The sequence below is a fragment of the Ranitomeya imitator genome, chromosome 2 (assembly GCF_032444005.1).
Source record: "Ranitomeya imitator isolate aRanImi1 chromosome 2, aRanImi1.pri, whole genome shotgun sequence".
Classification (NCBI taxonomy): Eukaryota; Metazoa; Chordata; class Amphibia; order Anura; family Dendrobatidae; genus Ranitomeya; species Ranitomeya imitator.
Window position 1 is genome coordinate 842,931,686 of NC_091283.1, and position 13,303 is coordinate 842,944,988.

At 47.4% G+C, this 13,303-nt stretch overlaps 1 protein-coding gene across 3 annotated transcripts in view; it reads left to right on the forward strand.

Moving 5' to 3' along the window:
• The window catches only part of SHOC2 (SHOC2 leucine rich repeat scaffold protein), a 59,954-nt gene extending 48,234 nt beyond the window's left edge, over positions 1 to 11,720 (forward strand). For all 3 annotated transcript variants that reach the window (XM_069754282.1, XM_069754283.1, XM_069754284.1), the window contains exons 6-9: positions 1,038 to 1,160; positions 1,248 to 1,385; positions 4,622 to 4,739; positions 5,318 to 11,720. In XM_069754282.1, the coding sequence (XP_069610383.1) occupies positions 1,038 to 1,160; positions 1,248 to 1,385; positions 4,622 to 4,739; positions 5,318 to 5,526 (588 nt within the window). In that variant the 3' untranslated portion in view covers positions 5,527 to 11,720. The remainder of the gene's footprint in view (positions 1 to 1,037; positions 1,161 to 1,247; positions 1,386 to 4,621; positions 4,740 to 5,317) is intronic.
• Positions 11,721 to 13,303: the final 1,583 nt, after the last annotated feature.

Here is a 13,303-nt window from a genome sequence, read left to right on the forward strand (position 1 = left end):
ACTCAGCACCCGACCATAACGACACCTCATCCCGGCACGTTCGCTCATCACTGGTACGGAACTTAATTTTAGATATAGCTATAAATTTATACCCCAAGTAAAAAATGAACCGAGATTATTCCCCAAAATGAAACGTTTCTTACGTCGCAAAGCCGCAGGCAGCCATGTTGAACTGGAATAAAAAAGATAAACCTCATTCAGACAGTTCCTTTTTTTGCCAACGAGAAAGAAATGTTTTGTTTTTCATCCGTTTTGGGTCCATTTGCGCCATCAGTGGTATTTGCTTTTCTTGCATGCAAAAAAAAACAAAACAAAAAACACCCTTAATTTTTCAGTTTCTCCCACTCTGTAAAATATGGATGATGCACAGAAGCAGTCTGAGTGATATCCTCGCTATATATTTTTTTTTTTAAATGGACTCAATCACTTGAATTATGCGCGTTTCATCCACAAAACCAAACATGATTGTTCCCTGTAGAACATAACGGGCCACGCTACATGTCCTCCCCAAAGATGCCGCAGGACCCCTCAGTTTCTGACTTTGTCGCCCTTCAGCCGCTGGTTGTGTCCACTTAGGCTATGTGCACACGTTGCAGATTTGGCCCTGCGGATCTGCAGCGGTTTTTCATTTGTTGTACAGTACCATGTAAACCTACGGAAAACAAAATCCGCAATGCACATGCTGCAGAAAATTCCACGCAGAAACGCAGCGGTTTATTTTTGCAGCATGTCAATTCTTTGTGCGGATTCCGCAGTGTTTTACACCTGCTCCATAATGGGAATCAGCAGGTGAAATCCGCAGATAATCCGCAATGGAATCCGCACCGTGTGCACATAGCCTTGCTGCGGATTGTTACTGGTGCATGCAGAGAGGAGGGAGCAGTATGGGGGGCGGCCATCACAGGTATCGGGGGTCTTCATATTCCTATGATGAGAAGCAATCTCCCTCCTAGCAGATATTGAGCCTGAGCCCTGAGTGATCTGTGGGGTGCGGGGACTCGGCACAGAGCTTGACCAGTGATCGTTTTCCTCCCCAGGACAATCAGCTGACGTCTCTGCCCCTAGACTTCGGGACGTGGACCAGCATGGTGGAGCTGAACCTGGCTACTAACCAGCTGACAAAGATCCCAGAAGACGTGTCCGGCCTGGTCTCCATTGAGGTGGGTGCCGGACCCTGGTACTGTCGTGGCGGCGGGCCCGCTAGGTTGTCCTGCTCTTCTGAACCTGCTGTCTGTTTCTTTCTTCAGGTCTTAATCCTGTCAAACAATCTGTTAAAGAAACTTCCTCACGGTATCGGAAATCTGCGCAAACTGCGGGAGCTGGATCTGGAGGAAAACAAACTGGAGTCGCTGCCTAACGAGATAGCTTACCTGAAAGACCTGCAGGTAACGAGGCCGCTGTCCGGGATGCCCCTTACTGACCGTAGTCCACCGATCTGCCATCCAGCATAATGGAGACACTGCGTCGTTACCGCCTCTCTTGATACATTTCTATTCCATTGTTCTCTTATTATATCTTTATTTTAATTGGGGAGGAAAGGTGGGTGATTGGAGCGTTTTTTTAAAATATTTTTTCCATATTTTTTTAAAACCTGTATATATATGTTTTTACTTTTCTGTTCGCCTCATCCGATTTCTTGTGCTGTCTGCAGTTCTGCCACAGAACCGCTGTATATAGCAGAAATCACGGTCCACTTTGAAGCTTTGCCACAGGCAGGGTTTCAAGGGACCTCCATAATGACACACGGGGGGGGGGGGGGGGGGGGTCATCAGCTGACCATCGGCTATCATGACCACCCATCGGCGATCACTTTCACGGGCGCGCCGACGGGTGAAGAGAATGACGCGCCCACCAATGTGTTAAATGGCTGACATCTGGATGGTGTTTGGCTACCTACTGGGTTGCAGGTCCACCATAGAATCGCACCGATGGGATTCCCTCCATGACGGATGATCCCGGGAGCTGAGCGGCAGCAGCAGAGTAAATAGACATGAACACAGATGGTGCGTGCTAGAAGTCCTCAGTCCAAGATCAGTGCCATGTTGTCCGGAGTGTTCCCAGTGTTCCCACAGGTCACACTTGCTAAAACAATGAATGAAGAAACTTGTCCAAGCTCAGCGGACCGATGGAGCGAGCACTGAACAGCGCTCAGCAGCTGCATCTGTCTGTAACTCCTGCAGACGGCAGAAGAAAAATGCTAGAAAATGTGTTATAGAAACAACAACAAACCTGATTCTACAACTACTCATAGTGCAAAAAAACATTCTTTTTTTTAGATGTCCACAGTCCTTAACTTTAACACGAGTGTCTATCATCTGTATCCTTCTCACTTCCTAAAACTCAATGTGGACAATCCTGAACTCCTCTCCTGTCCTCCATCTCTCCTAACCCCTCTACCTGATCTATCCATCACCATAAATGTGCTTGTACTCGGATACAGAATACAAGTCACAGCTCCGAGAAGAGGAAATGACCATCAATAGATAATTGCATTAAAGTTACAGGCGTCCACAAGAAGTGTAATCATGTACAGATGTCGGGAGAAAAGCCCAACATGGAGCGGAGTACAGCGGGCGTCATTAGAAGCCCCTCTAGTGCTGAAGAGGCCGAAGCGGCAACTCCAATCCCGATCCATCCATACACGGGGACTGGAGGATTTAGAATTTTCGATATATTTCTTTTTAGATAAATCCTCCTTTCTGGGTTTAGCAACAAGTTAATTTATGGATTCTTGGTGTCTGATCAGATGTCCAGTATTGGGCCATTAATTTCCTGGCTATAAACATACGGTATACTGCAGTCTCACCATGTTCATCAGTGCTCAAGTCTTCGATGTAGCACAATATCCATGTGAAGGGCGAGGGGTCAGACCGATTAGGTGATTCTGATGATAATCTTTCCAAAATGGGAGGACACGTCATGTGCAACAACTGTGCTGGGAGCACTTTATATCTAGTGTGTAAGGGGTTTGGCCGGAGCCCTCTGTCATGTAGGAATTGATGTGTTCTGTATACCCAGTATAGCGCCTGTTGTAGCCCTGGACGTAGCCCTGGACGTAGCGCCTGTTGTAGCCCTGGACGTAGCGCCTGTTGTAGCCCTGGACGTTGCGCCTGTTGTAACATAGTGCCCGGTCTAGCGCCTGTTGTAGCCCTGGACGTTGCGCCTGTTGTAATATAGTGCCCGGTCTAGCGCCTGTTGTAGCCCTGGACGTAGCGGCTGTTGTAACATAGTGCCCGGTGTAGCGCCTGTTGTAACCCTGGACGTAGCGCCTGTTGTAGCCCTGGATGTAGCGCCTGTTGTAACATAGTGGCCGGTGTAGCGCCTGTTGTAGCCCTGGACGTAGCGGCTGTTGTAACATAGTGCCCGGTGTAGCGCCTGTTGTATCCCTGGATGTAGCGGCTGTTGAAACATAGTGGCCGGTGTAGCGCCTGTTGTAGCCCTGGACGTAGCGCTTGTTGTAGCCCTGGACGTAGCCCCTGTTGTAACATAGTGCCCGGTGTAGCGCCTGTTGTAGCCCTGGATGTAGCGCCCGGCGTATACCTGGACGTAGCGTCTGTTGTAGCCCTGGACGTAGCGCCTGTTGTAACATAGTGGCCGGTGTAGCGCCTGTTGTATCCCTGGATGTAGCGGCTGTTGTAACATAGCGGCCGGTGTAGCGCCTGTTGTATCCCTGGACGTAGCGCCTCTTGTATTCCTGGACGTAGCGCCTGTTGTAGCCCTGGATGTAGCGCCCGGCATATCCCTGGACGTAGCGGCTGTTGTAACATAGTGCCCGATGTAGCGCCTGTTGTATTCCTGGACGTAGCGCCTGTTGTAGCCCTGGACGTAGCGCCCGGCATATCCCTGGACGTAGCGCCTGTTTTAACATAGTGCCCGGTGTAGCGCCTGTTGTAGCCCTGGACGTAGCGGCTGTTGTAACATAGTGGCGGTGTAGCGCCTGTTGTATCCCTGGACGTAGCGCCTGTTGTATCCCTGGACGTAGCGCCTGTTGTATCCCTGGACGTAGCGCCTGTTGTATCCCTGGACGTAGCGCCTGTTGTATCCCTGGATGTAGCGCCAGGCGTATCCCTGGACGTAGCGCCTGTTGTAGCCCTGGATGTAGCGGCTGTTGTAACATAGCGGCCGGTGTAGCGCCTGTTGTATCCATGGACGTAGCGGCTGTTGTAACATAGTGGCGGTGTAGCGCCTGTTGTATCCCTGGACGTAGCGCCTGTTGTAGCCCTGGACGTAGCGGCTGTTGTAACATAGTGGCCGGTGTAGCGCCTGTTGTAGCCCTGGACGTAGCGCCCGGCATATCCCTGGACGTAGCGCCCGATGTAGCACATATAAGTGGCATAATCTGTGGGATCCTCTCCAGAATTTCTTACCATTCACTTGTTCACTAGGACCCTCTGTTTTCTTTTGAGGGTATTTGGTAAGACCAGATCCAGGAACGCTCTGCACAGTACTGAGATCGGACCACCAGAGCTCTGAGAAGCAGCCGTCCTCTGTATTATCGGCGATCCCACCACTAATCTCTGCTTTCCCTGATTTTCTTCCTGTATTTCACATGGTTTTTTGTTTTTCATGCCATCTCATAATGTTCCAGTAGTAAAAGTATTATTTTTTTTTTATTAACCAGAAATTGGTGCTCACAAACAATCAGCTGACCACGCTGCCGAGAGGAATCGGCCACCTAACCAACCTGACACACCTCGGTCTCGGGGAAAACCTCCTGACGCATCTTCCAGAGGAGATCGGTGAGTGGATATTATATGTCCAGGATGTCAGAGCTGTCACATACTGACCACGGGAGTGTCACCTGTGTGATCTCCTGGGGCACCGCGATGGATCACTACATGTCACCTGCAGTCCTATGTAACACCACAGATAGCACAGTGATAAGTCTCTCAGTACAGATAATGTAGTAGATGTCACTTGCAGTCCTATGTAACACCACAGATAACACAGTGATAAGTGTCTCAGTACAGATAATGTAGTAGATGTCACCTGCAGTCCTATGTAACACCACAGATAGCACAGTGATAAGTGTCTCAGTACAGATAATGTAGTAGATGTCACCTGCAGTCCTATGTAACACCACAGATAGCACAGTGATAAGTGTCTCAGTACAGATAATGTAGTAGATGTCACCTGCAGTCCTATGTAACACCGCAGATAATGCAGTGATAATTCTGAGTACAGATAATGTAATAGATGTCACGTGCAGTCCTATGTAACACCGCATATAATGCAGTGATAATTCTCTTGAGTACAGATAATGTAGTAGATGTCACCAGCAGTCCCATGTAACACCATGCCGTCTGCCATATTGCAGGTACATTGGAGAACCTGGAGGAGCTGTATCTGAACGACAACCCCAATCTCCACGGTTTGCCCTTCGAGCTCGCCCTGTGCAGCAAGTTGTCAATCATGAGTATCGAGAACTGTCCTCTCAGCCACCTCCCCCCGCAGATCGTGGCCGGGGGTCCGTCCTTTATCATCCAGTTCCTGAAGATGCAAGGTCCTTACCGTGCCATGGTGTAACGATGCCAGTCCATACACTGTACAGCCATGTCGTCTCCTGTATATACTGTCCGGGCGGCCGCGCTCTGCGTCACCTTTCTGTTTACATACAGATCCGTATACCGTCACGAGCAGGCACATTACTACGACCGCATTACGTGTTTTTGCTAATAGAGGAATCATAGCCATTTAGATTTTTTTTATTATGTAAGAAAATATCAATCGCTTGTCAGAATTTTTTTTTTCTTCCTTTGCTGAATTTAATGTATTTTTTTTTTGTATATACAGTATATATATATATATATATTTTTTTTAAGGTCATTGTTACCCGGATTTCCAGCACGGTTTTTAAGAGTCGCCGATATTATTTGGCAGTGATCGCGGCGGTCAGGATTCTGTGTTTCCATTGGCGCACATTATGTCATGTGGTTAAAAAAAAAAATATCAAAACTCAGAACGGTCAGCGATTTGTGCGTTTTCTTTTCTCCCCTGTCTGATCACACACACATGAGCCAGTATCTGGTACATGACTCGTAGACGCTCTAACTTATTATGACATTTTTTTTACGTTATTTACTGTTGAGGGTGAATCACTGTTTTACTTAAAGGGATTGTCTAGGATTAGAGAAAGGGAAAAAAAAAAGCTGATTTCTCCTTTAAATAGCGCCACTCTTGCTCCCAGGTTGTGGGTGGTATTGCAGCTCAGCCCTGCTCGCTTCATTGGAGCCGAGCTGCAATACCAATCATCACCCATGCACAAGGGTGGCGCTGTTTTTTAAATTTTAATCCTGGAAAGCCCAAATAATAATGGAATCTGCTTTGTTTGACTTTTCTTTCTAATTTACTATTTGTTTTTAAAGGGAAAACATTCGATCTGGATTTGAAGCGGGATCCGCGCTCCTGTCATAAAGTCTCTCCCAGATCTGATGTTCGCACTCACTATTCATATCATATACTCGGATTTGTACCTATTAGCACTAATAAAGTTTTGTTTTATTTTTGTTTTTTTCAGGCCCCTTTTCAGAGGTTTTTTTTTTTTTTTTTCCTACTATACGGAGACTTTTTTGATGATGGAAGGAGGGCGGTCATACGCACAATGGCGCCAGTTATTTAGAATACTCTCGCACCTTGCGGATTAATCTCCACGCTGGCAGCACGAACCTCCGTTATCTGCAATGATTTCTCCAGCCTTGTAAGATATTTTGCAGCGTCCGTCCCTTTAAATGCTTCATCCCAGAGGTGAAAACTATATTGCGCCTCCAGTTCTGATATTTGCACGGTCCTCGTGTACTGACCTCGGCTACGTTTGTGTCCAGCCTTGAAATATTTCCGTTGTCTTCTCCTTCCTGGTTAAAAAAAAAAAGCCAAAACCACAGTTGGCGTCTGTCCCGGCTCCTGTTCACTTTAGCATCTATCCCAAAATTGACTTTGCGATTGGGGGGGACGCGTTTCTCATTCCCTCATACACAAGCTCCAAGCTGGAGTGACCCTGCAGTGTTCCCTGATAGCTGGCGGCTGTCGCTGCATGATGGGAGCTGTAGTTCTGCCGCAGTTGTTGCTCTACAACTGGAGGCGGTCCGGTCCGGACCCTTGTGGCACGGACCGCTTTCTTTGTGAAGCCGTTTCATTTTGCTGACGCGTTTTCTGACTTCCATACCTGCTTCTCCTGTTCCTGCAGAGTGCCTTCAGTATGGCCGACGGGGTTATAAAAGCCTCAATACTTCTATAGATGGCGGGAAAGGAGCGTGAGCCGCTGCTCCTGTGCCGCAATCTACAGCCTCCACGCGTTTCAGTCATCGTTCACATTGGAAGTGATACGTGAAAGGTTTATATCATGACAGAAAACTGTTTATTAAGTCCCCACCCCCCAATATGGCAGATAAGACATGTGCCCCCTGGGATGGTACATAAAGTATGCACCCCCTCCGAGATGGGTGATGAAACGCGCTGCCCCCGGACAGTTCTCCAGTATCATGGTCTTATAGTCTGTGCATTTTGTGCATTTATCCACGTAATGGACGTGGAGCTGGTATACATATAGTATACAATAGTTGGAGCCACCACAAGACTCCCAGCTTGACCACCCCAAACCCCTTGGTGGGGCCGGGTCGGTCACTTGACTGTGCAGGACCTCGGTGACTGCAATGGGCCCAGCTCTGCACAGACGAGGCTCCACGGTGCAGAGCAAAGAGGTTAAAGGGGCGCAGTGCAACACAAGAGCTCTGCCCCCTCATGCTCTGATTTCTGGGACCCCCACTGATCATGGTGAAGTCATAGCCCCCATAAGATGGCAGTACCCTATGAGCTGCTCGGGAGGCCGGTTGGGAGCCGCCTGCGATGCAGACGAGCTGGGTTGGTAAATATCCTGTAATTTTAATGACGGGGGCAGCGTGCAGTGTAAGTGATAATTACATCATGGGCATTAGGCAGAGTGTTTCAGGAGGAGCCGCAGAGAGGGGAAGGCAAATTACCCTCCGGATATTGTTTTCATTTTGTTTTTTTCCTTTATTTTTGCAATAATATCCCATTTCTTGGCCCCATTAAGTGCTGAAAGCTTCTGGAAGTGTGACGCTAAGTGCTCATTAGTCGCTGTAAAGTGCTGCACGGGAATCTGCTCCCATGACCGCGCGTCGGGGCTGGGTTTTGGCGTCTTTGTTCAGCCACCATCGCATTAATGATATTTTTGTAAGATTTATTATGCGCCCACATGGTGTACCGCCCTACACCGGCACATTGCAGCAGATCTCCGTATTGGTGCGTTATCTGATCCTCGGAAAGCCGGATGTCCTCTCACAATACCTATCCTATACCACAAATATGTCCAATTAAGCAAAGGAGCCAAAGGTTCCTGTATAAACAAAGTGAGTTTATCGTTCGGGGTTCTGAGAAAGCCGGGTGGCAGCTGTAGCAGAATTTCAGTTTTATACTCATTATTGCCAAAATAATCCTGTAATTTTGCCCTTTTCTTTGTGCCATTAAACCCCTTAAGCCAAATTTTAGTGCCAGTGGCGTGTGCCTCCCATGCCAAAACTTGGACTGGTGGTCTCCTACCTTGTGAGCCGCATGCTGGTGGCCACTGTCCTCCAGGCCTGGAAGCCTTTACTGTAGTGAAATGGCCAATAGGTCTGTAGATGGACTGAGCCGGCTGCAGACCTTACAGAGCCGGACGCCGGTCCTCCTGACAGTCCTCACCCCTGCCTCACTTTTGCCAGTTGAGAGCGGTGGCTTTCCCCTTCTCCCGCTCAGGCCATGACAAGGTTGTCACCGGTGCCTTGGCCGTGGGATTGTGTGATGACCTGTATTCTAATCTCACTCGATGCTCCACAGTTTGCAGCTCTCCTGGGTGTTCGAAAGCTACAACCTCCATCGTACCCTCATACCCTTAAGAACTGAATGTCCCCCTATTCCTGCCCCACAGGATGAGCCTGATAGGGAACATCCAATCGCCCTGCCCCTGAGGATGAGCCTGATTGGATGTTCCCTATTGTCCTGAGGATGAGCCTGATTGGATGTTCCCTATTGTCCTGCCCCTGAGGATGAGCCTGATTGGATGTTCCCTATTGTCCTGCCCCTGAGGATGAAGCAGTGGGAATTGCCCATTTTCCTGCCCCCGAGGTGGCTCCTCCTTGTAGCTGAATGCTCGATATGTGTACGAGCTGCAGAATTATATCTGACTTGTTCATTGTCTTTAACAAGGGCCAAGCAATTAACGTTTCTCATAAGGCCCCGTTCACACGTCCGATTTTAATCACGTGTTTTATCCTTCTTTTCATGCATCGAGCACATAATTCTTACAGTCTGCGCTTTTTCAAGGACCCACTTTTTTTCCGTTTTTTTTTTTCCTTTTTTTTGCGGAGACCCGTCTGACTTGTGGACCACCCATGTAAGGGAATGAGGCCACAAATAATGGAGAGCGCACACCCTCGTCATCCACAATGCATTCCTGTGCTGTCCGTCTGGTATTGATGGTTTGCTCTGAGAAGCTTCAGAAACCTTTAATTCAGGATTATTTTTTCTTCATACAAGAAATAAAAATGGAATAAAATCGGATGCGACTCGGATCCATCACGTTGATGAGCAATAGAACTTATTTTTTTGGTGGTAAGAATAAAATCACCGATGTGTGAATAAGGCCGGACAACGGGCATGTCTGAGCAGTCTCTCCTGTATGTCAGAAACACTGCTCCGCTCTGACGGGAAAATGTCTGCGGTGAGGGGGAAACCACTGATCGGATAGTCTTTGTGATAAGATAAATGATGTCGAAAACGCTGCTGGGTCTCTGGTGACACCAACTAGTACCTGTATGTACAGCCGGGAACATAAACTGTAAACTTCTCTATAGAAAGAATCCACATTTTGGTTCAGTTTATTTCATAGTGACTTGCTGAGAAAATAGATGACATAACTTATCCTGTATTGATCCTGAGTTATACTCCAGAGCTGCGCTCACTATTCTGGTGCAGTCACTGTGTACATACATTACATTACTTATCCTGAGTTACATCCTGTATTATACTCCAGAGCTGCACTCACTATTCTGCTGGTGCAGTCACTGTGTACATACATTACATTACTGATCCTGAGTTACACCCTGTATTATATCCCAGAGCTGCACTCACTATTCTGCTGCTGCAGTCACTGTGTACATACATTACATTACTTATCCTGAGTTACATCCTGTATTATACTCCAGAGCTGCACTCACTATTCTGCTGCTGCAGTCACTGTGTACATACATTACATTACTTATCCTGAGTTACATCCTGTATTATACTCCAGAGCTGCACTCACTATTCTGCTGGTGCAGTCACTGTGTACATACATTACATTACTGATCCTGAGTTACATCCTGTATTATACCCCAGAGCTGCACTCACTATTCTGCTGGTGCAGTCGCTGTGTACATACATTACATTACTGATCCTGAGTTACATCCTGTATTATACTCCAGAGCTGCACTCACTATTCTGCTGGTGGAATCACTGTGTACATACATTACATTACTGATCCTGGGTTACCTCCTGTATTATACTCCAGAGCTGCACTCACTATTCTGCTGGTGCAGTCGCTGTGTACATACATTACATTACTGATCCACAGTTACATCCTGTATTATACCCCAGAGCTACACTCACTATTCTGCTGGTGCAGTCACTGTGTACATACATTACTGATCCTCAGTTACATCCTGTATTATACCCCAGAGCTGCAATGTATGTACACAGTGACTGCACCAGCAGAATTGTGAGTGCAGCTCTGGAGGATAATGCAGGATGTAACTCAGGATCAGTAATGTATGTATACGGTGACTGCATCAGCAGAATAGTGAGTGCAGCTCTGGGGTATAACACAGGATGTAATAAAGGATCAGTAATGTATGTACACAGTGACTGCACCAGCAGAATTGCGAGTGCAGCTCTGGAGGATAATACAGGAGGTAACTCAGGATCAGTAATGTAATGTATGTACACAGTGACTGCACCAGCAGAATAGTGAGTGCAGCTCTGGAGTATAATACAGGATGTAACTCAGGATCAGTAATGTATGTACACTGTGACTGCACCAGCAGAATAGTGAGTGCAGCTCTGGAGTATAATACAGGATGTAACTCAGGATCAGTAATGTATGTACACCGTGACTGCACCAGCAGAATAGTGAGTGCAGCTCTGGAGTACCGATGTAGCTCCGTTCTCCGTACAGGATACATAATGTCATGCATACCCTGAGGATACATTCTCTATATACACGCTCCTTACTCTCCGGCATTGTGTGTAGCAGCTGTATACAAGCAGTTGTCTGCTGTAGACAGACGATTGAGCAGAATCTCGGTGACTCCTTATTGTGACGGTTTTGGCAATAACTTTTACTCCTGGTTATTTCTTCTGTCTTTTCCTTGTTTTGGTTCCTTTGCTAATGATTCCGGTTCTCCTGCCGCCGGCGCCATATTCTGTGTTTTGGAAGTGGTTGGGTATCGTGCGGAGGGGCAGCGTTCTGCGGATCTGGATGCGGCTCCTATGATTCTGCTGCTTTTTGCCTCCGTTGTGGAATATTCCGTGTGTTTCCGCGCTGCAGGGACGCCCCTGATCCCCCGGAGCGACACAGAACTTTTCCTTTCTCTAGCAGCAGACATTTGCACTTTTTTACGTTTGCCTCCCTCTTAATCATTGTATATATAAATGTCAGCAAGTATCAAATTAAACATGTTCCAACTGTGCAGCGTGTCTCCTCTTATTTTGGGAGGGGAGAATGAGGTGGCCCCTGGGATTTCTATAGGGCCACACATGCATTTAGGCTTTACAACGCCTCCTGCAGCTCTGGAATTACAGATTGCCACGGACAATGTTTGGCTTTATATTTCATGTACATGATATTGCTCTCCTTTTATATTGGTTGAATGTGTTGCTTTATTTGTAGTGCATCATGGGGGGAAAAAATGCAAATTAACTCTCGCAGGTCACCGGAGAGCGGTGTTGTTGCGGGATTTTGGCTACGCCGCTCACTGACATCTCGGCGTCTGCTCCGACTCCACCAGAAAAAGGGCAAAAATGTCTTCTAGAGCAAAGCTGCGCCAGTGGTGGTGAGCGGAGCCTGGTTTTCTGTGACCTGTGCCCGTAGAGAAGTCAGATTATCCATCGATCTCTGGCTCTTTCTATCTGTTAAAGGGGTTGTCCAGAATATTTCAACATTGGAGCAGGAAATGGTATAAAAATATTATTGAAAAGCAATAATAGAGTTTTCACGTTCCGCCATTCCACAGCAGATCATTGGTGCCAGCTCTGTAGTGAAAACATTATGCTGATTGCTGTCCTCGGTCTTGTGACAGCGGTGGCCTGTAAATGGTTGTATATTATGGACGTCCACCAGCAATCACAGGTCTCAATCGGTAAATAATGTTTGTTTTTTTTCCCCCTATTATTGTACCATGCCCAGCCTGTAGTCTAATTTTTTATTTATTTCAATTCTGGGCATCCCCTTTAAACAGGTGACTCATCAGGGGTGTGCAGGTAATTCGGCCATCACTCTGTACAGTGAGGAGATGGGGCCATCCTCTCACAGCGATGTGCTGCCAGAGGGAGAAGAAGCTTCACCTACAGACTACAGAGTGGGTGACAGATATTTAGCCGGTGGAGACCAATGTGGCCGACGGGAAGTAGATTCCACTTTTATCATAAACTGCTGGCAAAATTCTAAAAATAAAAGTGCAGGAAATCGTCAGTGAGAACATGTGCACTAGAAAGTTGTATCATCTACATGAGCGCCACCTGGAGGCTGAACTTCACTGAAACATTTCAACACTTTATTAAAGGAAATCTATCACCAGGCGGGTTGTTGCTACTTTATCTAAGAGCAGCATGACGTAGGGGCAAAGACACTAATTCCAGTGATGTGTCACTGTGCTGCTTGCTGTCATTTTAATAGATCACTTTTATCTGCAGCAAAACTAGCAGTGCTGTGAATGCTGAGCAGTGTATAACCCCGCCCACAGCACTGATTGGCAGCATTCTGTGTATAGCCCCACCCACACCACTGGGAGCTTGCTGTATATAGCCCCACCCACAGCACCGATTGGAAGGTTTCTGTGTATAGCCCCACCCACAGCACTGGCAGCATTCTGTATAGCCCCACCCACGTCACTGGCAGCTTTCTGTGTATAGCCCCACCTACAGCACTGATTGGCAGCTTTGTATAGCCTCACCCACTACACTAGCAGCTTTGTGTATAGCCCCACCCACAACACTGATTGGCAGCTGTGTATAGCCCCACCCACACAACTGGCAGCTTTGTGTATAGCCCCAC